At 52.2% G+C, this 27,017-nt stretch overlaps 1 protein-coding gene across 2 annotated transcripts in view; it reads right to left on the minus strand.

Moving 5' to 3' along the window:
* The window catches only part of LARP1 (La ribonucleoprotein 1, translational regulator), a 73,169-nt gene that overhangs the window by 16,163 nt on the left and 29,989 nt on the right, over positions 1-27,017 (minus strand). Inside the window, exons 2-6 of one of the 2 annotated variants that reach the window (XM_074960227.1) lie at positions 10,452-10,513; positions 6,448-6,513; positions 2,960-3,128; positions 1,046-1,177; positions 338-490 (exon numbers count right to left, since the gene is read on the minus strand). In XM_074960227.1, the coding sequence (XP_074816328.1) occupies positions 338-490; positions 1,046-1,177; positions 2,960-3,083 (409 nt within the window). In that variant the 5' untranslated portion in view covers positions 3,084-3,128; positions 6,448-6,513; positions 10,452-10,513. Of the gene's footprint in view, positions 1-337; positions 491-1,045; positions 1,178-2,959; positions 3,132-6,447; positions 6,514-10,451; positions 10,514-27,017 lie in introns of both variants that reach the window. The other variant, XM_074960228.1, reaches the window with a different exon arrangement.

Genomic DNA, 27,017 nt, shown 5'->3' on the forward strand with positions numbered 1-27,017 from the left:
TTTCCGTGGCTGACCTGTACCAAACTAGGGCTGTTTATCAGCTGCCCCATCTACCATTCCACGTGACGGAGTTACAGTATTTTCTAGCCTGTAGTGAACGCTTGCACCGCAGGTGACATGAAGACACAGGGCTGCGAGGAATGTGATATGCCTGACTGTTCCCACGAGCACTCAACCACCATCACCCGCAAATCCTTTAACAAACCAGCTCCAAGCCCCACTCACTCCAGCAGCCAGTCAGTCACTGGCCCCTTACAAAAGGGCTCCGAGAATAAGGTGCAGTCCACTGCTGACTGCATCATGCCCAGTTAGACACCCAGAGCAGGGCTATACGTACAGCGAGTGCCTCCTCTTCCTCGGCTCCGGCCCCGGCCCCTGCCCCGGCCCCTGCCCCGGAAGGCTCCTCGCACTGCTCCTCCCTCGCTCTTGACACTGGAGGTTTCGTCGTGATCAGGCCAGTTCCGCTCGTGCTTGTTATCCGGGTGCCAGCCTGCGGGGGAGCAACGGGGACACTGGAGGTGAGGTGAAAGTGCCCTCTGCTGGCTCCGATGTGCAATTAGGCCTGGGGATCGCACCCCCATTGCCCTCTGTCCTTTGGCAGGTACCAGAGTGCCCTGGAAGGAGTCTAGCATCTAAAGCAATTACATCCTCTTTGTAATGCTCCCTGAACAAGTGACACGGCTAAAGCCCTTCTCTGCGCCCAGATGAGCTCTTTACCTCGGGGGCAAATGCTTCAGAGTCCGGGCTTTCCCCGACCCTCTCCTGCGTTGGAGAAGAGTGGCTGGGAAAGGGCCCATCTGGCATTATCGTACCATGACCGACACGGTCCCGAGGGCTTCCCTTGGGACGTCGTCCATAGCATGCCCTTGACCGCAGCGTCCAGGTGCCGCTCCCTGCGGGCGCTCAGATCCGGCGATGGCTCGTGGAAATGCCACGGGGGAACCCCAGGTAGGCTGGGAGTGCTGCAGCAGCCGTGCCACCAGGTGCCGAGAGGGGGGGAGTTACCACCTGACCCTGGCCCCCACCCCCAGCCCAGCCCACCCACCTTTCAATTCGCTGCGGTTGTTGGAGGGGTGCCTGTGTTGCTCGTTCTGCCGGTTGTTCCGAGAGGCCGTTTTGTCCCTGGGCGCCTCCGCCTTCATGTCTATTTGCAGAGGGACCCACTTGTGCTTGTTGCCTGAACGAGGGACAGGATTTGGGCATGACACAGCTTTAAAAGGAAGAACAAAATCTTTGCTTCCACCTCCGCCCTCCCCTTCTCCAGGCATGTTCAAGCAGGGACAATCTAGGGTGCATCCAATTCCAGGCCAGAAGGCGCTTGGGCCTCTCACACAGATCGCCCTCTCTGTGCGGCTCCTGCTGGCCCGCTGCCCTGAAAACAGCCTCAGGGAGACTGCAGAACCATAGCACAGGAGGGCTGGGTGTGGCTCCCCTCTGGCTCATCAGTGCTGCTCCCTCCCCCACAGTCTCTGCCGCTCTGGGGAGCTCAGGGCCATGGGGCTGCTGCTCGAACCACTGGACTTCAAAGCTTTCTGCCCCATGCGTTCAGCGCTTGCACATGGCCCCAAAGTCACTCGTAGACCTCGGACCTGACCTGGTGAACTTCAAAGCACAAGGAGGAGACCGAGACGGTTCTTGCCATTGTGCGCACTCCGCTCATGGCCGGATTTCCTGTTGCGCCCTGGGATCGAAGCAGGCTTCCCCCTGGAAAGCCATCTCCTGGGGTCGAGTGCAACGGATGTTTCCCAATGCACAGCCAGGCACCGCCCCAGGAAAGATGAAGAATGGGGCCAGTCCGTCCATCCGAGAAGCAGGCTATGGTCTTCCCAGAACTCATCGAGGTCTAAAGAAAGCACTGAACCCAGGGGTCCCTGTACCCATGGGATGAGGGGCGCCACGGTCATGCTCCTGATGGTCTAGTTCTGATGCTTTTTGCAACCTGGGGAACTTACATGGGCATAGCTACATCTCACAGGGCTGTGAAAAATCCACTCCCCCGAGACCCAGCTCTGGTGACCTAGTCCCCATGCAGAGCGTGCTAGGTCGACGGATGAATTCTCTCAGGGAGGTGCATTAACTGCGTCAATGGAAGAAGGGAGTCTCCACGCTGAATGCTGCAGCAATGTAAGTGCAGACGTCCCCCGACTCTTTGCTACCCCAGCTACCCTGAGATGGAACAGGAGAGATGCCAAGACTCCTGGAGGGCAGAGGTGGCCGATGCACAGATTCCAGGCCCGGCACTGGCTGCCGCCTCAGATCCAGGGACACAGCCTCACTCCCTTTCATGCCTATCCATTATCTCTTGTTTACAAGCAGCTACAACAGAGCCTAGACCAGGTTCCACATGCCTCTAGCAATAGACCCAGCTCGCCAGCTAATCCCCAACAGCAGTGATGAGCGAATGCCCTCTCCCCAGGGGCTGTAGAAAAGGAGAAACTTCCCCTGGAGATCAACCGAGCTGGACTATTTTGGATCAAGCAGAGTAGGGGCACGAATCCCAGAGCAGAGGGACCCTCATGGGAAATACCCCTGCAAACAACTGATGCAGATCCAGCACCCCACTCAGTAGCCGTGATTGCCCTGGGGGGGAGAGGGAGGAGGGAATTGGTGGGGGGGAGTCTCAGGTTGGCAGGTGCCAGGCCATTTAGGGCTTCATAGGCCAAAAGCAAATCAACAGTAATTCTATCCAGAAGGGCAGCCGGGGCGGATGGAGAAACAGCAGGACTCTCTGCTTAGCAGGCGCCACCCCTTGCTTCTGCACCAGCTTGTGAATGGATTTCAGATGCAGCCTGAGGGACGCAGGTTACAATCGCCTGTCTAGAGGTGGCCAGAGAACTGGGACAGCCAGGGCAGCATGACATCAAAGGTCATGACGTCATGGAAGCTGGCTCGGCCAGAACCAAATCCCCAATCTTCCAGCAGCCCCCTGGAATCTCGCCCACCCCACCCCCATTCTCACCTTTCTTCTTCTGGGCCAACTTCTGGTTGTCGTCGTCCCCGTTCTTCTCTTCCCCGGACTCGTCTGATTTGGTTTTCAGGTTCTCTTTGCCATCGCTCCCGTCCCCTTTCTCCTGTTCTTTCATATCTTTCTTGAGGGGCAGCTTCCGGAGGGGCTGGGGTTTGGGTGGCTGCTGGAGACAAGAGCCAGGCAGGTGAGGCAAAGGGTGGTGGGAGCAGGCTCAGGACAGACGACGCAGAGCTGGTCAGATCCACCTGCCAGAGCCACGCCCATCTAGCCCCGCAGAGGGGAAGCGGGAAGGACAGTCACTAGTCTGGGGATGGGATCCCAGCATCTCACCCCGGGGAGACGACAGGTCCCGGTAAAGAGCAGCTCAGCTAGCAAGGGCTTGAAGACAAGTCGGAGTGAGCTTTGCATGCTCTCTCGTCACCCCCAGTGCACACTTGGGCACAGTACCGACAAGAGTTCATCTGGAGGGGGAGCAACAGTGGGGAGAGGATTCCTAAAATCAGGGAGCGGACATAAGGGATGCTCACAGGTGTCTGCTGCATTAGGATGCTGGGTCTGGTAAAGATTCGCACCACAGAGGGGAGAAGCTGGGTAGCAATGGGGCACTGACCCACAGCAGCTACCGCATGGCCAGGAAACTAAGGCTGACAGGAAGGTGCCCAAAAATAGAACAACTTTGACAGCTCCTGCATCTGGGCTGCAGCAGCATGGGGCCATACCCCTCATGAGGGCCAGCGTTAGCAGGCACCAAGCCATGGGCCGTTCCGCTGCTCAGCCAGGAGCTCTCCGCTTTCACCTGGGTAACTCGACCCCTGCACCAGAGAGCCAGCTTACTGAACTTCCCTGCCCAACTCACTGCGCCCAGGTTCAGAACAGGATCCAGGCTCCCCGTCCCAGAATAGCACCGCTGAGCAAGGGAGCCCAACATGCAGGGAATCCCTAAAAGGAAATCCTCTGCACCCGGGGCCACAGCAAGCTATTCCCGGCTGCCTCCTGAGCCGATGCCCAGCACCCCAAAGAGTCGCTCAGCTGGAGCTTCCAGCGCTACAGCAGGAGAGAGGCAGTGCCCACAGGTCCATGACCTGAACTCCAGCTCTGACACACACACACACACCCCACAGAAAATAACACCGATGAATGCTCTTGGCTGAGATTCCCCTGGGGCCTCCTGCCGCCGAGATGAGCAGTGCACAGAGGGGCTCTCCCACATAACATACCGTCCAACACATGGAGAACATATGTGGATTACAGCAAGGGAGCAACCTGGAGGGCGTGAGCCATCCTGGCACACTGGCAGCTCCAGTGGCTAGACACAAGCTTTGCGGGGAGCTCTGGTCAGGCCCTTCTCCCAGCAGAAGAAATATCTGTGCTGACACACCGCAGAGGGGGCTGGTTAAGGCAATCATGAAAGTGCAGTTTTAATCAGCATGGGGTCACTGGCTTCACAACCGGACCACATCCTTCTGGCCCGCAAAGGTCCCAATCTCTATCTGTTTCTGAGAGTAGTGGGCAGAGGGAACATAGGAAGAAAAAAACAAACACTTTCAGCTCAAGGGTTAATTCTAGAGGACAACAGTGCAGAATTGGGGGGTCAAGGAAGGGGAGGAACTCCAGGCTGAAAGAGGAGCTGGGCTAGAGGAGAGATGCCACCTCCGCTCCACTTCAGGAAGCAGCATGTTGCGATACCAACTTCAGAACAGCCGCACAAGCTGAGGGCATCCGGCTTCATTCCTCCCTCTCTCGCTTGAGAAGGCTGCAGGAGCCTGGTACGTTGGGAGATCGGGTTTAGAAAGCAGCATCCATCCCCCCAGGCACAAAGGTCACTGTAATTGTGCTGAGTTAGGGTATTCTGAACAGCCAAGTGTCTTCTCAGTGGGTAGATGAAAGTGCTTCCAACTCACACTTTGCACAGCATGTTCCTCACTGACTGCTCAACCTGCTCCTTTAGCTTTTTATTATTATTAAAAGGACAATCCATGGTTCAGATTTGAGACTGGACTTGTAAAAGCAATCTTTTACCCAACCTAAGCAACACACCCAGGCTCGTGTTTTGTTTGCAGTTCTGACTAACAGAGGTTTAAAATATCCATTCCCCTGCTCTTCCAAACCCAAACACTGCAGCCTCCAGAATTGGAAGGCAAAACCACCTAGGAAAGCAAGTAAAACAAGATCTGCATGATCTATGCTTTAGCTATTTATTTTTAAGAGGAGATTCTAGCTCTTATGGTTGCAGGGATCACCTTTAAACATCACTCTAGCATAAACCTGATGCAATGCCATCTTGGTGAGTCTGCCCGCAGCCTCAGCACCACCACTGCTGCTCAGAGCTTTGCTCAACAGCAGCAGCCTGAAATGAATAAGTGCTTGGGTCAATTTCATGGCAACAATTCAGAACCCCCCCCTCCCCCCGGTTACAAGGAAACGGCCAATTTCATGTTGCTGCTGGGAAAAGCAATGAGCAGCTGAGACATGCACCAGTGCTCTTCACTGGGCAAAAGGTCTTTATAAGAAAGGAGGCTAAATTTAACACATAACACCGCTCCTCTCCAGTAAGCAGAGGGGGCTTCAAACTCAGGAACCCACTAGCAGGAGACTACAAATGATAGACCATGCCCCAAGCAGGGTCCAGAGGCATCACCTTGGTGGGAAGCTAAGCAAGAGCTGGTGAGGGAGGTTGGGCTTGAGTGCTGCCTCAGGGCAGCTGGGTCTTTTAGTACATTTAGTTCTCTGGTTACTGGGAGGCTGCCAAATTTGTCAAGAACCAGAAGGAGTATAAGGGAGACAGAGGGGACCCATTAAAGGTGAGTGGAGTACATGGAGACTTAACGGGGGTGGAGATAGAAGGGAAGGAGAGCAGGAGCTGAAGGATTATGGGGCAAGTGGTAGAGAACAGTATGAAGAAGAACCAGAGAGTGAGAGAGCAAAGAGGAAAACACACACTGAAAACAGCACAGGGAAATATACACTGGCCTGTTGTGACAAAAGAAAAACGAAGGGAACAAAGAAAGCAACTCACACAAAAACTTACATTGTAAAGGCATTAGAATCTGCCCAGAGAAGGACAGTTAAGAAAGATACACAAACAGTACATAGCTGTTTATTGCTTGTATTCCGGGGAGTAGCAGCCTAGCTCTGTCCACTGTGGCTAGCAGCACTAGTCCATCAACTAGCAGGTCTCAGGTAACTTTTCCAAACCCTGCTATAATAATCTGTGGTGTTATTGGTAAAATAGGCACTGAAATGTGATAAAGGAAGATTTCAGCTGACAGTGTCTATATTTCAGCTGTTTTAGGGACAGAGAAGCCCTTAGGAGACCTCGCTTCCAAAGGAAAAGCCCACAGGACCTCTTGGTCTTGAGCGGTCAGCTTTTCTAGAGCTCTCTGCCCCCAGAGAGAAGAGGGGACATCGCTCGTTCACCAGGGAAAGCTCGGATGCTGCTGCGTGGTAGAGTGTTTTGTTTGCAGGGTCGTGCTTCTTACCTGGATGCTCTTGTGGGCTATTTCTCCAGGGGTCGGCCAGTTCGTGGCATCACCAAAGTCACCCACCTTTATTCAAAAAACAGAGAGATCTCGTTAGTACAGTGATCTCAAGCGCTGGTTCTGAAGGGCTGCTTCCTCGCATTCAATAGGCCAATATCCCTTCTCCCCCTTCCAGAGCACAGGGCCTGGGCTAGAGGATCGGACTGACAGCCTCTCACCCCATCCAACAGCATCCAGTACCAGATGCTTCAGAGAAAGAGACAAGAAACAGCCTCGTGGACAGCTATGGACTAACATGCCTAAAGGAGTGGTTGCTGCCTACCCCAGGGGGATCCGAGGTTGGTTTATGCCCCGAAGCCTCAGGGTATATAGCCCTTAAAATCCTGTCTAAGAAGCGTAGATAATTATTATCCACATGAAGTGTCACCCTCTTTAAAATTCTGTTAAGCGCTTGATCTCAACGACCTGATGGGCAACAAGTTTCATGGGCGAGTTATACACAGCATAAAACATTAATGCCTGGTGGTTTTAAATGTACTGCCTTGGATTTAGTTGACTATCCCCCTATTCTTGAGTGACGGATGAGTGCACCCCAGACCCACTCTGGGCGGTTCACTGTACCTTCCGACTGCTAGCTGGCCACAGACAGTTTGATGACCCTGCTTTTAGCTCTGGATCTTTCACCTCAGACAAAAGATGGTCACGTGTTCAGAGCCACAAGGGTCAGGTTCAAGCCCCGTGGCCAACAGCTCACCCAGATGAGCGGGGTAATAAAAACAGAAATAGCAGCTGCTGACACCCCTCTTTATACACCTCACTACTGCATGGAACAATCATCTCTTCCCTAGGCTCTTTCCAGACCCCCAGGCAATTTCATTGTCAGTCTCTAAATCCCCTCTATTTCTGCAATCAAATATCTGGAGCTGAACTCCTACATCCCGGGGGAGGGATAGCTCAGTGGTTTGCGCATTGGCCTATAAACCCAGGGTTGTGAGTTCAATCATTGAGGGGGGCCATTTAGGGATCTGGGGCAAAAATAAGGGATGGTACTTGGTAGGATGATTTAGTTGGGGATTGGTCCTGCAGGGGGTTGGACTAGATGATCTCCTGAGGTCCCTTCCAACCCTGATATTCTAGGATTCTATGATCCTGGTGCCGCCTGGTGGGGTCAGACCACAACTGCAAGGCTCCGCGGGGTTTCAGCACAGCCCCGTTTCCCCCGAAAGCAGAGCAGAAAGAGCACCAGGGCCTTCAGTGCTGTTAATCCAGCTGGGATACCAAATTCACTTTCAAATTCATTCTAAAAGCTCGTGCCACCTGGGGGCAGACGACTGCAGGGCTCACTCACATTAAACAGCACAACTGCAATCAAGTGCTGCCAGAGCTCTGTGCTCAATTGACTGCAAGAACAGGCATCTGGTTTCCATTCAATCCACCCAGAGCAGCCTCCAAGGCCACTCACAACACACCATTCATGCGCCTTCCCTTGTGAGGCTGGAGCTTGCCGGTGAAGCTGTTTGGTTTGCAGGGCAGTTATACCATTTGCTGGTGTCTCCACTTGATCTAGTTTTCAAACCTGATTCTTTGAGAACGACAGGTGTTTCCAGGGGAAAAAAAAGGCAGAGCGTGGATGTCGCTTCCCAAACAAGCAGGGGAGGAACATTAACGCTCAAGAAAGAGGACCAGAAGATCATGCTCTGGGGAAAGCACAGTTGCCCTTTGGAGAGGAGCAGCCAGTGATGAGTGCAGGCCCCCAGCGTTCTCAGGGGGAGAGTCACACAAGACATTATGCTATTCTGCTTGCAGGGCAATTTTCTGTATTCTCACCCAACAGAGGATTTGTATTGGCTGGTTGGTTTAAAAGGACAGTCGAGTGGCATGGTCCAGCTTCTCTGCCATCATACCGTTCACTTCAACAGCCCATTCCTGCATTCAGCAGATCCCAGCCCGCTCCCAGGCCAGGGGGATTTCAAACCTGCTACCCAAGGGCTGTGCCACCTTAGCTCACCGGTGGGCAGCACCGGTAGCGTCAGGATCTGCTGCCCTGCCTGAAGGATCTCAGGCATCGACAGGACTTCGAGTTGACGGAGGCCCTCGTCACTGTCCGGTGTGGCAAGCTTAGTTAGGGAGGGGCTCGACATGAGCTGGGGCCCGACTCCCTGATGGAGGTGTCGAGCTGCCCAGCACGGGTCTGGGCTCTCCTCCGGCCCTCTCCTTTCCCTTTTGGGAAGTAGGAGATCTTCCCCTCGCAGACCTCTTGGGCTTCTTGGCCAGGGCCAGGGCCGGGGATCAGCGCCAGCTCGTAGATGGCACAGGCGGGGTGCTCCGTACCAACACTGCGGTGCTTGGGGCCGACTCGGACTTCTGCTCCAGTGCCGGGGTCAACGCCAACTCCACCAGGAATGTTGTGAGATGGAGGTCTCTCTCCTTTTTCGTTCTGGGTTTGAACGACTTACAAATGTGACAGTTGTCGCTTGTGTGTCCTTCTCCTAGACACCTTAAAACAGCCAATGTGCGGGTCGCTGATGGGCATGGGCCGTTTACAACTATCGCATGGTTTAAAGCCAGATGATGGGGGGGCATGCCCCATAGGGTGACCAGATGTCCCGATTTTAGAGAGAGTGTCCTGATTTTGGGGTCTTTTTCTTCTTATATAGGCCTCTATTTCCCCCCACCCCCGTCTCGATTTTTCACACTTGCTGTCTGGTCACCCTAATGCCCTGTCCCTAGGCTGAGTCCCATCCAGGACCAACGAACGAGAACTAATACGAAGGGTAAATACTGAACTATACACAACTATTTTACAAAGAAACGCTCGTGAGACACACTGAACTAAGCAAAAGCTAGCCGAAGCAGCAGACGTTCCCACACCGTCACTGACGGCAAGAAGGAACTGAGGGTGGGGGGAGCCGGTGGCGCCCCGTATACCGCGCCATGCGGGCGCCACTCCAGGGGCGCCAGAGCCGGTCCCCTACAGATACTGCTAAGGAAAAAACTTCCGGCACCGGTGCATGCGGTGAGCACACACCCCAATATGGAACAGACATGAGCAAGCTCTCGAAGAAAAAACAACAGTCTCCGACGGACAGCATGGAGCAGGTCCAAGCGGGTGGGGAACGGTGGTTGTTCTAGGCACCCACACGGCACTGTGCATCGTCCATCCACATCACCGACATCGACCCATCCGCACATGCATGTGGGCTCTCACCCACCCCCGGGAGGCAGGCAGACATTGCACCCAACACACAGGTGGGCGGAGGGCACCAATTTAAGTTGTTCCCATCACTGTGGCATTGAGGCAGAAGATGGGCACGAACCCTGCCTCTCCGGGTGCTGAGAAGCTCCGCTGTGGTAGAGCCCTAGGAGATGCTCTGATGACAGGGGCTAGGCAGGTGCCGAGCAGGACTGACAACCCCAGCGTCGCAAGCTCTTGTAAACACAGCAGCTGGGAGAAAGGTGCCCTCTGCAGCACTGCCATGGCCAGAGCTGGGCACTGCCACGAAAGCACCACACGTTGCTGGAGGCACGCTAAAGTTTCCAGTGGCCACCCATAATCGGAGGCTGTGCACAGCTGCAGGGTGTGTGGGTGAGGAGTCATCCCCAGCTGCTATGGAGTGGAAATGCATGCACCACTCAGAGAGCCAAGTTTGCTCCCCGGTGATGTAACAAAAATACTGCCTTAAGTGGCATGGGAGGCAGCGTGGTCTAGGGGACAGAGCAGTGACCTGGGAGTCCACGAGACTGGGGTTCTAGTACCAGCTCTGCCACTGAGCTGTCAGGTGACCTTGGGCAAGTCACTTCCCCTCCAATGCTTTGCCTGTCTTGTCTGTTGCAGCTATAAGCTTTTGGGGGCAGGGACCGTGTCTCCCTATGTGTACATACAGCACCCAGCACACTGGGTTGAATCTCGGCTGGGCCTCTAGGTGCTGCTGCAATACAGAAGACAAGCAGCAAGAGCCAGGTAATACACCACCAGAAACAGGAAGATGTAGAGGCAGACATACCTTGCTTCCTTTCCGCTGCCTGGGGTTTGCAGCCCTCACCACTTTGGCTGGAGTCGTATGTTCTGTGAAAAGAGAACAGAGGCGTTAATACGCAACACCAAGGGTTGCTAGAGCGTTCTCTCCACTGTCCATTGAGGTTGGCAGGCCACATGCTGGCACTAGCTGAGTTCTCTCCCTACCTGGGCCAGAGTCCCTCTTAGATCTTCCCAATGACCCTTCTCTTCCCCACAGTGCACCCAGGTGAGCTACCCTTCCCCTCCTCCTTACTAAGGGCTGGATGGGTATGTCTGCACTGAGCCCAAGCCCTACTTCCATCCACACATCAATCAACCCGACTCAGGTCAGCAAGCACTGGATCTTAGGGCCCTGCTCCAGGGGTGGGTCAGAGCCACTGTGATTTGTGTCGAAGCCCAGGGATTTTGCAATGTGGAAGCAGGGCCAGCTGCATCTGCACACTGCAGTATGGACACGTTAGCACAGCTGTGATACCAGATCCAACCACTGTAAACGCAGGTTACCAATGCAGTGCAGACTGAAACTCACCACAGCCTTGGAAACACCGAGTCCACATGCCCAGTGTCCTGGGCTTAGCACGGAGCACAGGCAAACCCTACGTGGACACTTCTGGAAGCTCCCAACCCCTCTTGTGGGAGAGGAGGAGGAGATCCCAGGAGGAAGTGTAATAAATGGGACAGGTTGGACTGATCTGCCCCAGAACATGATTCTGAAAGGAGCATGCCTGCTCTCTGCTGGATTGGCGGAGTGCAGTGTCTCTCTAACTATTCGATCCAGAGTCCACCCTTCTCCGCTTTGACCCAAATCACTCAAATGGAGAGTCCCCATTTCACCTCTGGGGGCCAAACCACTGCAGATGTTGAGCCATAAAGACTTTAAAGACTTCACCTGCCACAGCCACAATCATGGAGGCTGCAGACCATGGTCCAATTTCCAGCACCACCTACCCTTCCCCAATCCACTCATCACCCAGCTCTGCAGACAGGGAGAGTTACGCTCCGACTGACAGCCAGTGTTTCCTACAGGCCAACACACTGTCCTCCACCTCTACACTGCACACCCCACTTCAAGAGGGCTCCGTTTACATAACAGGATCTCTCCCTGCAACGCACGAATCAGGGTCAGTCTCACGAGTGCAGCTTTGCTCACTAACAGGGTGCCCAGTCCTGCCCCAGCCTGCTCAGCCCAAGCGAGAGGTGGGAAAGGAACCAGGGACACTAGCCCTTGGCCACCTGCACCCTGGTGTCTCACCTGAATTCGCAAGCAGAAAAGGACAGCTGGGAATTGTGGGGGGGGGGGAGGGGGAAGGGGGGATTTAATACAGACATCTAGGAAGTGTGAGCACACAAACCAAAAGACAGCGACATTACTGCATGGCGGTCAGTCAGGGCCCTTCACGTTAACATGGAGGGACAAAGGCCCAGTGCCACCCCCCTTCCAAAAGGCTAGTAAATACGGACACACCTGCAATGGATATTACTGAGAGAGTGAATGCCAGGACCGGAAACAAGGCAGAATTACACCCAGCACGGCAGGGCTGACAGGAACGATGACCAGGGAGCGAAGGAATACAATGGCAACTGAATTCGGAGGGCTTTATGGTACCAGCAAAGCGCTCCTAGTGTGGACGCAGAGAAAACGGCTTTGTACCGGTGCAATAAACCTGCCTCACCTCCCAAATGAAACAACTATACCAGTATGAGTGCACGGTTTGTCAGTATAGCTGTATCCACGCTAGAGACATTTGCAGTCTCGTCTCTGCCGGTCACGGATCGCACCCCTGACTACACAGCTATGCCTATATTCCAATCTGCAGAGTTTGAAGCATCCGCACAAGGGCCCACCTGAACAATGAAGCTAGGGGACCCTGTTAAACTATATGCAGGGATGTGCTACAGTCTCTCTTACAGTGCAAACAGGATTCAGCCAGGTTCTGCTGTCCATCTGCAAACCCCATCACAACCTAGGCTACAGCTACAAAGCTTGTTCGCATGGTTAGCAGACACGACCACATGGTGGTTTGAGCTGATCTACGCTGCAGGACGGCACACCACTGGCTGTATTGCAGGCAGGGGGAATTATCCTGCTGCAATTAGCTTCTGCAGCAGGACTGGTTTCTGGGATGGAGACCAGCCGGGAGACCTGTCCTCAACACACAGCCCCTCCCACACTCAGCATGACTGCCAGCTTGCTCAACTTGGACGCGGCTCTTTGGAGGAGGGGCAGTTAAGTGCCACGCAAACTTAAATCTGCTGCTTAAGCAGCAAAACAAGCGTGCCCTTGAGCAGCTGGGCACCAGCATGGCTTGATGAGCTTGGCTTTTCCCCGAGAGGGTGGTGGAGAGCTTTTAATGAAGGACACGTGGCTCTTGCTGCCCGGCATGTTGTATGTGCGCCCGGCTCCCTGCAACTGCTCTGATCTCGCACAGTCCCAGCAAAAGGCAGCAGCTGTGCGAGCGCCCTCTGCTAGGCAGCAACTGGAGAGACAGAGCTCCACAGGGAGGGAGCAGCTGAGGCTGCTCCTCCACCTGCCAAACAAATTGCTGTCTCCACCAGCCCTGCTTCCATCCCCTCGCCTAGCAGGTGGGCAGAGGGAATCAGCTGCCCTGGACTGGCCATGACCATTTGGATCGGGACTGCAGAGTTTCAAATAGCTGCCCCGCTGGGCAGGACTGCAGCACGGCTCTGTGGGAGATTCCTGGCACCACAGAAGCTGGTAATACCCCCTTCCACACTGCATGCATGGACCCACGGCGCAGCCATGTAAAGACCAGCATACGAGCATGCAGATGCATCTGCTGCACACAGAAGCCGCAGTATTGCAATCACAGGACTCTTTTGGGGCTGGCCTGGAAAGGGAAAAGGTTCAGCCACAGCCTCTCTAAAGGCACGCCGGGTGAGCACTGCCATGTGTCATGGTTGCCACCATTCATTTCACGGTGCCGGCAGGATAACTATGGTCTCCATTCATTAAAAGGTCACAGAAGGACAGACCAGCATCCATGACCTACTGCACAGGTGAGGAAGGATGGGCTTGTGGATAAGGCACTTGACGGGGGCTCAGATCCGGGTTCAGATCCTGCGTCTGCCACAGCCTGCCTGTGTGACCTTGGGCAAGTCACAATTTCTCTGTGCCTCAGTTCCCCATCGGGCATCAATCACCAGCTGTAAAATGGTGACAATGCAACGTGTGTTTATATGTACAGAACCTAGCACAATCGGGTCCCGATTGTTTTTGTTTCTCCCACCCTTTGTCTATTTTGAATGCAAACTCTTTGAGGCAGGGACTGTCTCCCAGCACTGTGGGAGCCTGGCACCTCTGGGCACTAGCATAATGATGACAAATAACTGCACAGGAGCGAGCGAGGGAGGCAGAAGAGACTGTAGGGGGAATTAAATGCTTTTCCTCTCACCTACACTTGGCATTCCCCACTCCTTTCCCCCTCCCCCCCCCGGGGGGAGAAAACCCTGTCCCCCTCTAACATCCAGAAGATGCCCTGGAATGCCCTGCATTTTTATGACTGCTAGATGGTAGGACAGCACTGAGGAGGGGTTTTTCAGCTCCAGCTTCCTGCCACTGACCCCGCAGCAGGTTTACTACAGCCATACCTGGGCTTAACTCCAGCTCCACCCCTCACCTTTCGCAGGTGCGGGTCCCAACATTTCACCCCTAGATGATTTTCACCCGCCAAGTCCATAGAACTATATCTGCACTTCCTCCCGGGCATTAGCTGTTCTGCCCAGAGGAAGGCTCATGACCCAGCACTTGAAGAATGTTTTTAAAACCGTTTGAAAACGATTCAACATCTCGGAGTAGAGCCTGGGCCAGGGGGAGCACAATGCCGCGGTTGTAACATCTGGCTGGAATTTCAGTTGTGAAATTGTTTTACAAGGTTTGATGCGAGCTGGTTCAGAGAAGGTGGCTTTAAAAGCAGGGCGAGTCACATACGGGACTTCATTCATGCTCGCAACCATGTTATATTGTACGTTGATAGTGTCTCTAAACCTAAATATTTTTTTTTTTTAAATGACTTACCTCCTGAAATTTTGAAGCTGGTTTCCCGTAGGGGGGTTATTTCCCTCCCCCCACCTGCTCCCAATGGATGTTGTGCTAAAAGTGGGATGGCTCATATGTGGCACATGTGTGCGCTTAACTACAAACGCACTTCAACTATATGCACCCCGCTCCCTGCCAATACTTCTCCCCACCCCTCTGCCGCACACTCCTGGTACCATGCACTGCAGGCAGCCAGGGATGAAAATGAAGGTAACCCCTTAATTCCGTTTTACCACCCTGCAAGCTCCATAGCAGCCTCCCAAGCAGGTAAGAGTTCACTCAGACCAGAATCAGTTCTGCAAATAGCAACCCTGCACATCCATGAGACAGCCAGCAGACACCCCCCTACCCCCAAATCCCCAGGAACCATCCTCTGCAGAGTGAGGGGAAAGCGAAAGGTATTGTGCACTCCGCACCACCCATTCCGGAGATGAGCCCACGGGACGATGGGCACTGGTACCCCTGCAACACTGGCTCAGTGGCTTTATTTCAACACGGGGAAGGGCAGTAAGAGAGGGGGCTGGAGGAGCACGAATATCCCATTAGCAGCCCCAGGCGACTGCAGATTAGAAGTGGCCGGGGCCATGCCGCGGGAGCCGCGCTGCGTCATAGAACGCCCCGCCTGGTTACCTCTGGACGCTCACTGCTCCTCGGAGCCAGCCTGCGTTACGCAGGCGCTCAAACCAGGCGACCAAAGTGGTCCCTTTCAGGCCATAAAGCCCAAGAGCGGGGCCAGGACGCTGAGCTGTGCACATTGAAATGCCAATGAGCCAAAATAAGAAGCGGCAAAGCAGAGTTTGCCCTGTCAATTCCCCCTTCAGAGGGTTCCCGAGTGGGATTTCGCATAGACAGCAGCTCCCTGGTTCTGGAATTCTCCTTGCTAGCTGGCGCTCATCCACCGCCCTCCCACAGATGGCGATGCCAGAAAGTGGAGCCTGCAGCATACGTACCCGCCCGGTGGAGCAATGCTCACCATTAGGCTTCGTGTAGGAAGCAGAACTCTTTCCAAACAGCCCCTGAATTCCCCACTCCACGCCCACAGATGTCACAGGCTAAATATAGCCTCTCTAGGTGCCTTTTGAAGCGACAGAAACCCAGGGCCTGCTTTTCAACAACATCTGGAGCTCTCCCTGACTTCAACAGTAGCGGCGAATGTTCAAGCCCTCTGAAAAAAATCAAGCCGCTAACACATCCAATTAACTATAGGGCACAGTGTCTTCAATTTACACTGTTAGCGGGTGTGTCTGAGGGTGAGGGAGAGGGGGACCCCCTCTTCCCCATCCCCTTCCTGCTGCCACTGTAATAGATATAATCCATCCAGCCCTCCCCCAGACTTCAGCTCTCCCCCCACGCTGCAATCCTGCACCTACAACTCAGTGAGACACCCCAAGACAAATCTGGTCCACCAATTTCATAGGTATGTCCCCAGGGACACTCAGCAGCACGGATGAGGACACTGCGAGGCAAGGCCCTCTTCCCCAACTAGCAGGAGAGGGAGGCATGGTCAAAAGGAATGAATACAGCACTGGGAGCCAGGAACTCAGATATTCTGGCTGCCTTGAGAGCCATCATTTAAACTGTCATTTGCTCATCTGAAAGACGGGAATACTACTCCCGTATCAGATGGAGGTGCTGAGAGGAACGATCTTTGTGGGGCCCTTGAAAAACAGAATGTGCCGAGCATGGTCTTGCCATGAGAGTTTTGAGCACTCTGTTCCGCTAAAATCCAAATGGAGAGAATACACAGGACAACAAGAGCGACAAGGGGATAAACTGCTACCTCCGGACAAAGGGATCGAGCATGAGTTCCATTTGGCATAGGCAAGACCTGAGTGGATCGCACAGAGCCCCTTCCGACAAACGAGAACACAGAGGGAGCGTGACCCAGCCAACTGTTGCATATCACAATTATCTACACACACATGCAGCAGCCGGGGAGCCTGCCGAGCCACTACCGGGATAAGCTAGTGCTGAGAGCATGAGCAGCTGCACGCTTCACCATCCTCGGCTCGTTTAAGTCAGCCCGGCGGATCCTATGTGCCACCAGGAACAGGCGTTTGTGCCGGATATTTTACTCAGTCACTTGTCGTGGCTGGTTTGCTCAGCTTATTGCAAAGGCTTCAGCAGAAAGTAATACTTCTTTTTAAACTAATGCATATGGAGAACTATGTACCATAAAGCTTTTTGGAGAAGACATTCCAGTGAGGTCTTTCCTGTCTGCACCCACGTATAGTAAAGAGCCCACGACACAGGCATGACAGATATCACCAGCCTGGACGCGTCTGCACTAAGCTAAGCTTTTTTTGGGTACTTACCCCCACCCAGTTGTTCTGGGTGGGGGTGCTGGTGTACATAGGGCTCCAAGTGTCACCTAAGCCTAGTGTAGCCCACGCTCTAGCGTCCCTCTCTCAGCGCTGACTCGATGAATATCCCCAGCTTATTCCTCGGCACATAAAGACTGCTGCACTTGTCTACGCAGTCCCTGCACCACCCGTAAGCAGCTCCTTATTTTGCAAATGGTATAAAGGGCCTGCTAACAGAGCCACTCGTGAATTCCAAATTAAACCCCACCCTGAATCACTCCCTTTCACACGGCCCTTTCTGTGCCTTTATCAGACGCCCGGGGAACGCTAGAACCCCCTAGGAACATTCGCGGCACTGTACTTTGTCCAGCTCCATTACGCTTACAGCGTGCGCAGGGAGAAAGAAAACCAGCACAGCAAAAATGCCAGAGGGTGGCAGACCCCACCCAAGCTGGCCCTGCAGAAACCTACCCAGCCCAAACTTGGTACACTGCAGGCATTGATAGGGCAGCTTGCACGCTGAGGAGGGGGTGGAGTGTGCAATCTTTAGGGAGGAAGACACCTCAGATAGAAGCCTTCACTAACTGCCTCACGGCTGGACTGGACACAGGTACCGGGGGACAGGGAGGAACCAAAGTAACGCGACTGCAAACCTGATTTAAGAAGTCAGGAGACTTCTGGCAGCAAGACGACAGCTCCCTGGTGAGGGTGGAGCAGAAATGCAGCTTCCTGGGAGCCCTATCATTTGCACCAAATGGACTTGGCTGAAGCTGCACTAGACTCAATTATTGCATGTGACCTCAAAGCCACAATTCCTTTCCAAGTGTATGTGGGCAATGCCTGCTTGGATTACCATGTGCCTGCTTAGTATTTATTACTGGTGTTCCCAGAACTAGAGGCCAGAATGGAGCTAGGGCCCCATTGTGTTAGGTGCTGTACAAAACACTTACTTGAGAGAGTCCCCAACCTGGAAGAGTTTACAGATCAAACAGACACAACAAAGGATGGGAAGGGAAGCTGAGGGCCAGAGATTTTGCTCAAGGCCACAGAACAAGTCAGTGGCAGAGCGAGGAATAGAACTCAGGCCTCAAGCCGCAGCCCACGTGCTATCTACTCCCCCACACGGTCTCGCTCCTGGGGAATTTCAGATCACAGTACAGCCTCACCATTTCTGGGTCTTGCTGTTTTGCAAGCTGGTCATTTCAGTGGGCTGGGTGGGGGAGAATGACACAAAACGGGTTTGGCTTCCCTAAATGGTTTGAGGAGAAAGTAGCATTGTCACAGGCAGAGGCCACAAGAGGGGAAGTCCACCCAGGCTTTCGGGCTAACGAACGCCTTTCAACCGAATGTGTTAAGACAGCAACTAGAACCGGCACGGAGGACAACGCAGCGGCACAGCTCAACTCAGGCTCACCGGCGTTTGCAACACGCTTTGGAGATGAGCCGCGTGCCGGAATGGTGAAGCATTACGCTCAGGCTAGGAGACAGGCTGGCTTATTACCTGCTTGGGGAAATCAAAAACAGAGCTTTAACCAGCCTGGCTTCTTCGACAAGCAGCTCACAACGGCTTTCTAAGGGGCCGAATCGATCCGCGAGGCACAGCTGGTGCCACAGCACAGGCTGCCCAGCTAGATCACGGCCCATTGCCACGCAGTTCCTAGCAAACTATTCTGACAGCGCGGGAAAGGGCCACCACCACCCAGGTATCTGCTGGGACTGGGCATTTCAAAAGGAGCTTAAGACAGATAGGTGTTCTTAGCCCACTGAATTCCAACAGGAGTTGGGCACCTTGCACACCTAACTCCCTTAGGCTCCTTTGAAAAGCCCAGCACTTTAGATGCTTAACAAGATTTCTAAAATCCAGACATTTAAATGGACAGAGACCATCCCATCACCACAACTGCCCAGGGCTTCAGGGAGCGCTTACTCCACACAGTATCCCCGGGGCGGGGGCACTCATGTGTACATGAGCCACCGGTGCCAAGCCGGGGGGGGGGGGGGGGGGGGGGGGCTACAGGGCTCAGCTCCCTCCCCCAAAAAGCCCAGCTGCCCTGGCGTCCCCAGTGCAGTAATGTGCTGCCGTCAGCCCAGCCCGAGGAGGTCAGGGATTCTGGCAGTCTGCCAAGGCTGTCCTAAGGAAGGAAATGGTGATTTTTAACAGTTCATCTCTCAGCCAAATCTGAGCGGAATTTAATTGGAGAAAGAAGAGGCACTTCTCTAGCCCAAGGAGCCTTCCTGCCGTGAATACCGCAAGCCTGCTGCAAACAGTGGAGGTGCAAGAGCTTCTTGAAGAATCCTTTATAATGGAAAGTGTTAGACAACCTAACCCTAGGTCAAATCAGCTCTCCCCTATAATACAATACATAAATCCTCTTGGGTCAGGGCACAGGAAAGCAACCAACGGGGGGAGAGGGGAAGGAGACTCTCTCTATGGACAGCTTATTCCTTAACTCTCTATTCAGAGGAGGATGCAAGAATCCCTGAAAGCAGCTACCAGATGCAGGACAGTGGACTCGAGCCAACACTGGATATTCTGGTTAGACAAGTACTGGGCTTTGCACTGACTCGACACCCACTCTTGCCAGGCAATTCATGCAGCAGCTGCAAGCACCAACGCTGGGTGGAGTGTGGGGGGCATGGAACTTGCACTTTTTTTGTGCGCGAGCTTTTTTAGGTGGATTAAGAATCAGCCTGTTTATTGCTGGTGGTTTTGTTTGTAGCACTGTCTACTTTACTTCAACAACCAAGGAACACTTTGGAGAAAGGACATCAAAGGTGAGGAGAGGCTTTCCTCCCGCCCTCCATCTCTGCAATCCAGGTAATGCTGGCAAGACTCCTGCACATGCAAGGAAGAACCGATCCCACACTGGGGATATTTCTAAAAAGATAAGTAACAAATCTTTTTTTCCCCAGAGTCTTAGGTCAGCTTTATACATTCTAAAAACAAAATATAGTCAGAGCCCCAAGGTTTAAAAATTCTTTAAGCACATAAAGTCAGAATTGAAACCTTCTTTAAAACGGCCAGTTTGCCCCAGTTACAGCCATCAGTGCAAACCCTTAGGACAGACAGGCAAAGTTGCAGTTATTTGCTCAAGTGCAATGTAGCTTAGTTTCATGGGAGCGGCAAACTGCACCAACACAAACTGTGGCCTGGCCCATCTACACTAGCAAATTGCACCAGTGCAGCCACTCCGCTGTCAGAAATCCCCAGTAAATGAGGTGTGACAGTCCTAGAGAATGAAGCTGCCTATTCATTCACACAACAGATACTGCACAACTACAGAACTAGCTAACTATTGTCTAAATCAGCCTCTGTATCAGGTGACTGGAGGACAGGTAACATAATGCTAATTTTTTAAAAAGCCTCCCGAGGTGATCCTGGCAATTACAGGCTAGTAGGCCTAACTTCAGTACCCAGGCAGATTGGTTGAAACTATTGTAAAGAACAGAATTATCAGACACACTGACAAACACGACTTGCTGGGGCGGGGGAAGAGTCAACATGGTTTTTGTAAAGGGAAATCATGCCTCACCAAGCTATTAGAATTCTTTGAAGGGGGACAAACAAACATGGGGACAAGGTGTACTTGGAGTTTCAGAAAGCCTCTGACAAAGTCATTCACCAAAGGCTCTTAAGCAAAGTGGACAGCCATGGAATAAGAGGGAAGGTCCTCCCATAGGATCAGTAACCGGTTAAAAGATAGGAACCAAAGGGTTGGAATCAACAGTCAGTGTTCAGAACAGAGAGGGGTAAATAGTAGGGTCTCCCAAGGTCAGCACTGGGACCAGTGCTTTTCAACATGCACAGAAATGATCTGGAAAAGGGATCAGTGAGGTGGCCAAGTTTGCAGATGAAAATTATCTTGAGGTTTTTGTAAGACCAAAGCTGACTGTGAAAAATTACAAAGGGATCTCACAAAACTGGGTGACTGGGCAACAAGACGGCAAATGGAATTCGGTGCTGATAAACACAACGTAACGCACACTGGAAAACATAATCCCAACTATACCAACAAAATGATAGGAAGTAAATTAGCGGTTACCACTCAAGAAAGAGATCTTGGTGTCACAGGATAGTTCTCTGACAACATCTGCTCAATGTGCAGCAGCCGTCAAAGAGATAACACTGTTAGGAATCATGAGGAAATGGACAGACAAGACAGAAAATATACTGCCACTGTATAAATCCATGGTACACGCATACCTTGAATACGGCACACAGTTCTGGTCACCCCATCTCAAAAAAAAAAAACAAAACAAAACAAGATATTAGAATTGGAAGTAGTATAGAAAAGGGCAACACAAATGATTCGAGGTACGGAACATGAGAAGAGATTTCTAAGCTGAACAATCCCGAGTCTTTTTAAAGAGATGACTCGGGGAGGATATGATGGAGGTCTATAAAATCATGACTAGTGTGGGGAAAATGCATAAGGCAGTATTACTTACCCCTTCACATAACACAAGAACCTGGGGTCACTCAATGAAGTTAATAGGCAGCAGATGTAAAACAAACAAAAGGAAGCCTCTCTTCACACAACACACAGTCAACCTGTGGAACTCACGGCCAGGGCACGTTGTGAAGGACAAAAAGTATAACGGGGGGTTTGAAAAAACTCGATAAGTTCCTGGAGGAGGACAGGCCCATCAATGGCTATTAGCCAAAACACTCAGAGACACAACCCCATGCTCTGGGTGTCCCTAAACCCGACTGCCAGGTGGTGGGACTGGATGACAGGGGATGGATCACTCACAATTGCCCTGTTCTGTTCATTCCCCCTGAAGCCCCTGGCACTGGCCACAGTCAGAAGCCAGGATACTGGCCTAGATGGACCATTGGTCTGACCCACTGTGGTGGTGCAGGCTGCCCTACTACCTACCTCCAGAGGGGAGGGACCTGTCACCTCTCCTTTGTGACCACCAACCAGCTTGGTCACTCGTTAGTGCCAGATACAGCAGTGGCGAATGCTCACACTGGGCTGTAGAAAGTCCGGTAAGCCTAACGGACCAGAGAGAACCTCATTCTCACCAGCCTGTGATTTGGCTGGAAGTCTGGCTCTGTGCTGAGGAAGGGGATTGTGGGGCGGGGCAGAAAGACAAGTGCCAGCTCCCACCAGGCTTGGTTTCCTGGCTGCCTGCTCTCAAATAGCACTCAGTGCCTCCAGCCAAGGTTTGCAAGTTAACACCTCACGCGGGTGTGGAGGGTGCCCTTGTTTGGCTGCAAACAGACCCTGCTCAGCAGTGGGAAGGCTCTCTTCCCAATCACAAAGTAAAAAAACCCACCCGTTTTCATTCAAAGAAAAAAAGCAGCAATGTGCCAGGAGACCTTACGATGGCAATGCCACTGTCTCCCAGTGATACTCATCCAAAGGGGAAACAGAAGGCCTACAAAGCTTGGGAGTCACAAGATATGGCTTAGAAGAACATCTCCAGTTACACACCTAGGATTAAAAAAAATAAAAGCAAGGCATATATAGCCTTCCGCTTCAACGCATACAGCAACAGTGGACACAGGCTCCCTTCCCTACGGGCAGGGTAGTCCAGAACGATCCCTTACAGAATTTCTTGCACCACCCTCTGAAGCATCAGGAGGCGGCCACTGTCAGGGACAGGATAGCGGACATGATGCACACCTGGTCTGATCCAGTCTGGCAACTGCTATGTAACTTTAAAGGAGAGTCTAATGTAAAGAAGCAGACACAGGAACATTAACAGGAGAGCCGCTGGGAGACATCTGCATGGGTGCCTCCCCCCCCTCCCCGATTATACAGAGCTTTCTGAATCCCAAAAGCACCTGTGTCTCAGTGATCAACGTTCCTGTGGGAAGCCAATCATTTGGACCAATTTCCGAAGGCTAAGTGCTGCACTGTGGGATGCAGTCCGGCGCCATCTGCAATGCTTGTGGCTTCCTGTACATGCGACACAAACCTCTGCGTGTCAGACCCAAGTAAAAGGCTTTGCCCTAAGCATCAGAGCGGAACAGTGCAATCAAGGCTTGTAGAACACCTGTTAAGCAGCAGCAAGCAAGAAATGCTGCAGGCGCAGGAAGCTCACAGCATTAAAACCGATTTGCCGCAACTCCGAGGGTAGACGGATCCCTCTCGCAAGTCCTACTGTACCAGCAAAAAAAAAAAAAAAAGCTGCCTGCACCTCTCTACAATGTACAGTTTAAATTATGCAACTGCTGCAAGGATCACCTTCTAAAAATAACTGCAGAAAGGGTATCGGACAGACACGCAGGAGCATGTGGGGGGTCTCCTATCTCAGCGCCCTGGAGCTCAGATCTCAAGCGCCATGACGACACGGTGGAATCGAAGTTCCGAATACAGTGCAACGATCAGACCCGGGGGCTGGGAGCAGGCCACCGCAGTTCTATCCTCAGCTCTGCAACAGACTCTCTGCATGGTCTTGGGGAAGGGGCCCGACTGCACCCCTTTCTTGCTGGGCAGGCTAAGCAAGGGCTTGCCTACGCTGCCGGCCCTGTGGCGCCATAGCGTAGACCAAGGGTGGCCAAACCGTGGCTTGCAGTCAAAATGCAGCTCGCAGAGGCCCCCCCAGGCCCTCAATCTCCACCTACCAGACAGGGGGAGCTTGGGGCTTCTGCCCTACGGCAGGGTGGTGGGGCTAGAAGCTGCTGCCAGGTACAGCTGGTGCCTGCTGAGAGTGGGGGGCACAATTTAAAGGTTCAGCCCTCCCAACAGCTTGAGTCATGCCCTCCCCTCCCCCCGGCATGTCCCCCACCTTGCAGCTCCCAGGTGACCCTACATGTACCCCGCCCCCCATCACCTCTGGTTCTGCCCAGCAGGGAGGGGAGGTCTCAGGGCTTCAGCTCCACGGGGCATGCCTGCCAGGGCACAGCTCTCGAACTTTAGGAACAAGGAATGTAGGCCATGCTTCCAGAAGTACACGTTTACATTTAGCCATATTAAAATGCCTATTGTTTGCTTGAGTCCAGCTTACGAAGCGATCCAGATTGCTGTGTCCATGATCTGTCCACTTCATTATTGATCATTCCCGCAATTTGTGTGTCATCTGCAAACTATGATTTTACATTTTCTTCCAAACCATTAAATAAAAAATGTTTAATAGGCGTAGGGCCAAGAATCAATCCTTGCAGGACCTCGCTCAAAACGTACCCATTGATTGGGTGATTCTCTGCTTATAATTACATTTTGAGACCTAACAGTAAGCCAATTTTTAATCCATTTAACGTGTGTCATGTTAATTTTATATCTTTCTAGGGGTTTCTTTTTTTTTGGGGGGGGGGGGGGGGAATCAAGATGTCATGCAGTACCAAGTCAAATGCCTTACAGAAATCTAAGTATATTACATCAACACGATTACCTTCATCAACCAATCTTGCAATAGCAACAAAAAAAAAAAAAAGATCCTGTCAAATTAATTTGACAGAATCTATTTTCCACAAACCCATGTTGATTGGCATTAATTACATTACCCTTCTTCAATTCTTTGTCGAGTCCCCATATCCGCTGCTCCATTAGCTTGCCCAGGATCGAAGTCAGACTGACAGGCCTACAATTACCCAGGTTATCCCATTTACCTTTTTTAAATAATCGGCACAACATTAGATTTCTTCCAGTCTTCTGGAACTTCCCCAGTATTACAAGACTTATTGAAAATTAACACTGATGGTCTAGCAAGTTCCTACGCCAAGTCTTTTAAAGCTCTTGGATGCGAGTTATCAGGACTTGCTGATTTAAAAAACGACATAATCCCCTCTCCTCCCCCCAAAAAAATAGAAGAGAAATGTATTGAACACGTCTGCCTTTTCTGCATTATTAATTCTACCATTTCCATCCAGTAATGGACCAATACCAACATTAGGATTCTTTTTATTCAAAATATATTTAAAAAACGCCTCCTTTCTGTCCTTAGCTCCTCTGACCATAGATTTCTCCTTGATTAAGACTCCTTGTTCATTCCCACCTCTGCACACATTCCTGGTGCCCCTCTCAGAGCAAGCGATAGACATGGCATAGCTAACAGAAAGGCAGTGTGTGTGTGTACACGTACATGCGCAGTATTTGACCTCGCTTAATCACAGGCCCCAACCTGCACTGAAGCAACAGCAGAGGTATCAGGTAAACCAGCGGAGGCAGGAAACTAACCAGGATCTGCAATTCCACCTTTAACGTATTTACTCTGCAGAGACCCATCCATGTATTCTGATAACTTTAAGGTGCATTAAATAATTCCGTAAGTAGGTACTTCTCAAATCAACAACGTACTGGCCCCAAAGAGATATTAACTGTATCAACAGCTACTTTAACACACTAGTAAAGAGAATCCCCTACCTAATACCTATTCATCCTATGGGTAATTCACAAGGATCATACGGACAAGATTTCAAAATGCATTTGGGGGGGGGGGGGAGGTGGGGAGGAATGACAGGGGAAAAGGAGGACACAAAAAGAGTCACATGCACACATAATATGCTCATTTGTTACCTAGTAGTACCCCCACACCCCAGTCAGGACTGGGGGCCCATTGTGCTAGGCACTGGCATTGTACAACACACGCATAAACACAGCGTCTGCCTCAAAGTGCTTACACGCAGAGTTTTTAAAATGCAAGTAACTTAACTACTGCAGCCCAACTTTACACACACACACACACAGGCCTGATCTCTCATTATGAGCCAAAAACCTGCCCAAATGCCATTAAGAATCAAATGCCTTGTGAGCCAGTGCGTAATTTCTGTTTTTTCTGCTTTCTGGTGGGGAGCAGAGGCGCAGGGAAGAGGACCTCAATTGTACTGAAGACACATTTAAAAAAAACAATCAAGTTATCTCCAACTCAGGACAGAATCCAATGAAGTTACAGGCACATTATAAACCCTAAATAAGAATAAGAAATGCAGACAGGTTCCTATAGCTGCTGTGCTACCAAAAGCGTGGCTAAGAATTAGTCTGTGCACATGTAGGAGGGGGAAGGGGACAAGAATTATTTTTTCACTGCAGCAATCTGGAAAAAACCTTAAATTCCCCCTTCCTCCACCACCCCATTCTACAACTAAGCTCTTCACCAACCAGGATTTCTATGCATCTTTACCCATAAAGGTGCACACAGCACATGCCCGCCGCTGTGTCCCTCCTGAGCCAATCCCCGCGGCACTGCCGTCACCCGGGGTGAGATGTGTCAGAGAAACTCCGGCTCCTGGAAGAAGTCCCCCCGTCAGTTTAAATAAATCAATGTTTTTCCAGGAAAGCTCACATCAGCTGCAGTGTGTGGTCCCCAGCAAGTTTCCCGCTGGGTGTGACACAAGAGACAATGCTGTCGCTGACTTTCCCACGGTTATCCAGGAAGTCAATGGCTCAGCACAGGCTCCATCGGAACTGCGGACCCACGCTGCACCCCAGTCACTCTGAACTGACACACCATAGTAACTGCTTTGGGAAGGGGACCGGGTGGCCCTTGTGGGACGAGTCTGAGTGGGCAATTCGAGCATGCGAAGGACAGAAGGTCCAGCAGCAGTCAATGGCGGCCTGGACTTTACGAACGTAGATGAATCTCTGGTCAGCAAGTTGTGCAACCGGCAGGGTCCTCTATTGCCATGACAGGCAAGGGATCGAAACACACCCGGCGCCCGCGGCCTGATGCCTTGGAAGGTACCTGGAAAAGCTCTCCTGCCAAATGAAGAGTTAATGAAAGGGGGTGGGGGGGGCGGCAGAAGTTGGATGGCTCTTGTCGCCCCTGGAAGAGGACTGTGTTCCCGGCTGAATGCCACGTTAGCCCTCCCACCTGTGGCCATCTATCAGGAGGTGTGCTGGGGCTGCGGGACAGCTCCTGGGAAAAGCCAAGTGTTTTTTCAGCTGTCGCTCAGGGGGCTGAGGAACCGGGAGGACACAGCCATAGCATAGCTCAAGAAGCGATCGTGTGGGTGGGAGGGAATTCCTTGAGATGATCCTACCCAGAAAATAGTAAACCCCCATCCCAGGGGTGTTCTCCCCTCAGCACTCCGGCAAGGCTCAGGGAGGGAGCTCAGAGAGAGAGGCTGTACAGAGGGCAAAGTCACTGGAAAGTCTAAGGGTCAAATCTTCCTCCTAGCTGACAGTTCACAACCCAAGTGAGCAGCATGAGTTAGCAAAACCCCAGCCAAGGGCAGGACATGCGCACAAGACCACACTACTCCAGGCCTCCCTGCTACATGGAGAACACACAATTTACAAAG

The sequence above is a fragment of the Natator depressus genome, chromosome 8 (assembly GCF_965152275.1).
Source record: "Natator depressus isolate rNatDep1 chromosome 8, rNatDep2.hap1, whole genome shotgun sequence".
In the NCBI taxonomy this organism is placed as follows: domain Eukaryota; kingdom Metazoa; phylum Chordata; order Testudines; family Cheloniidae; genus Natator; species Natator depressus.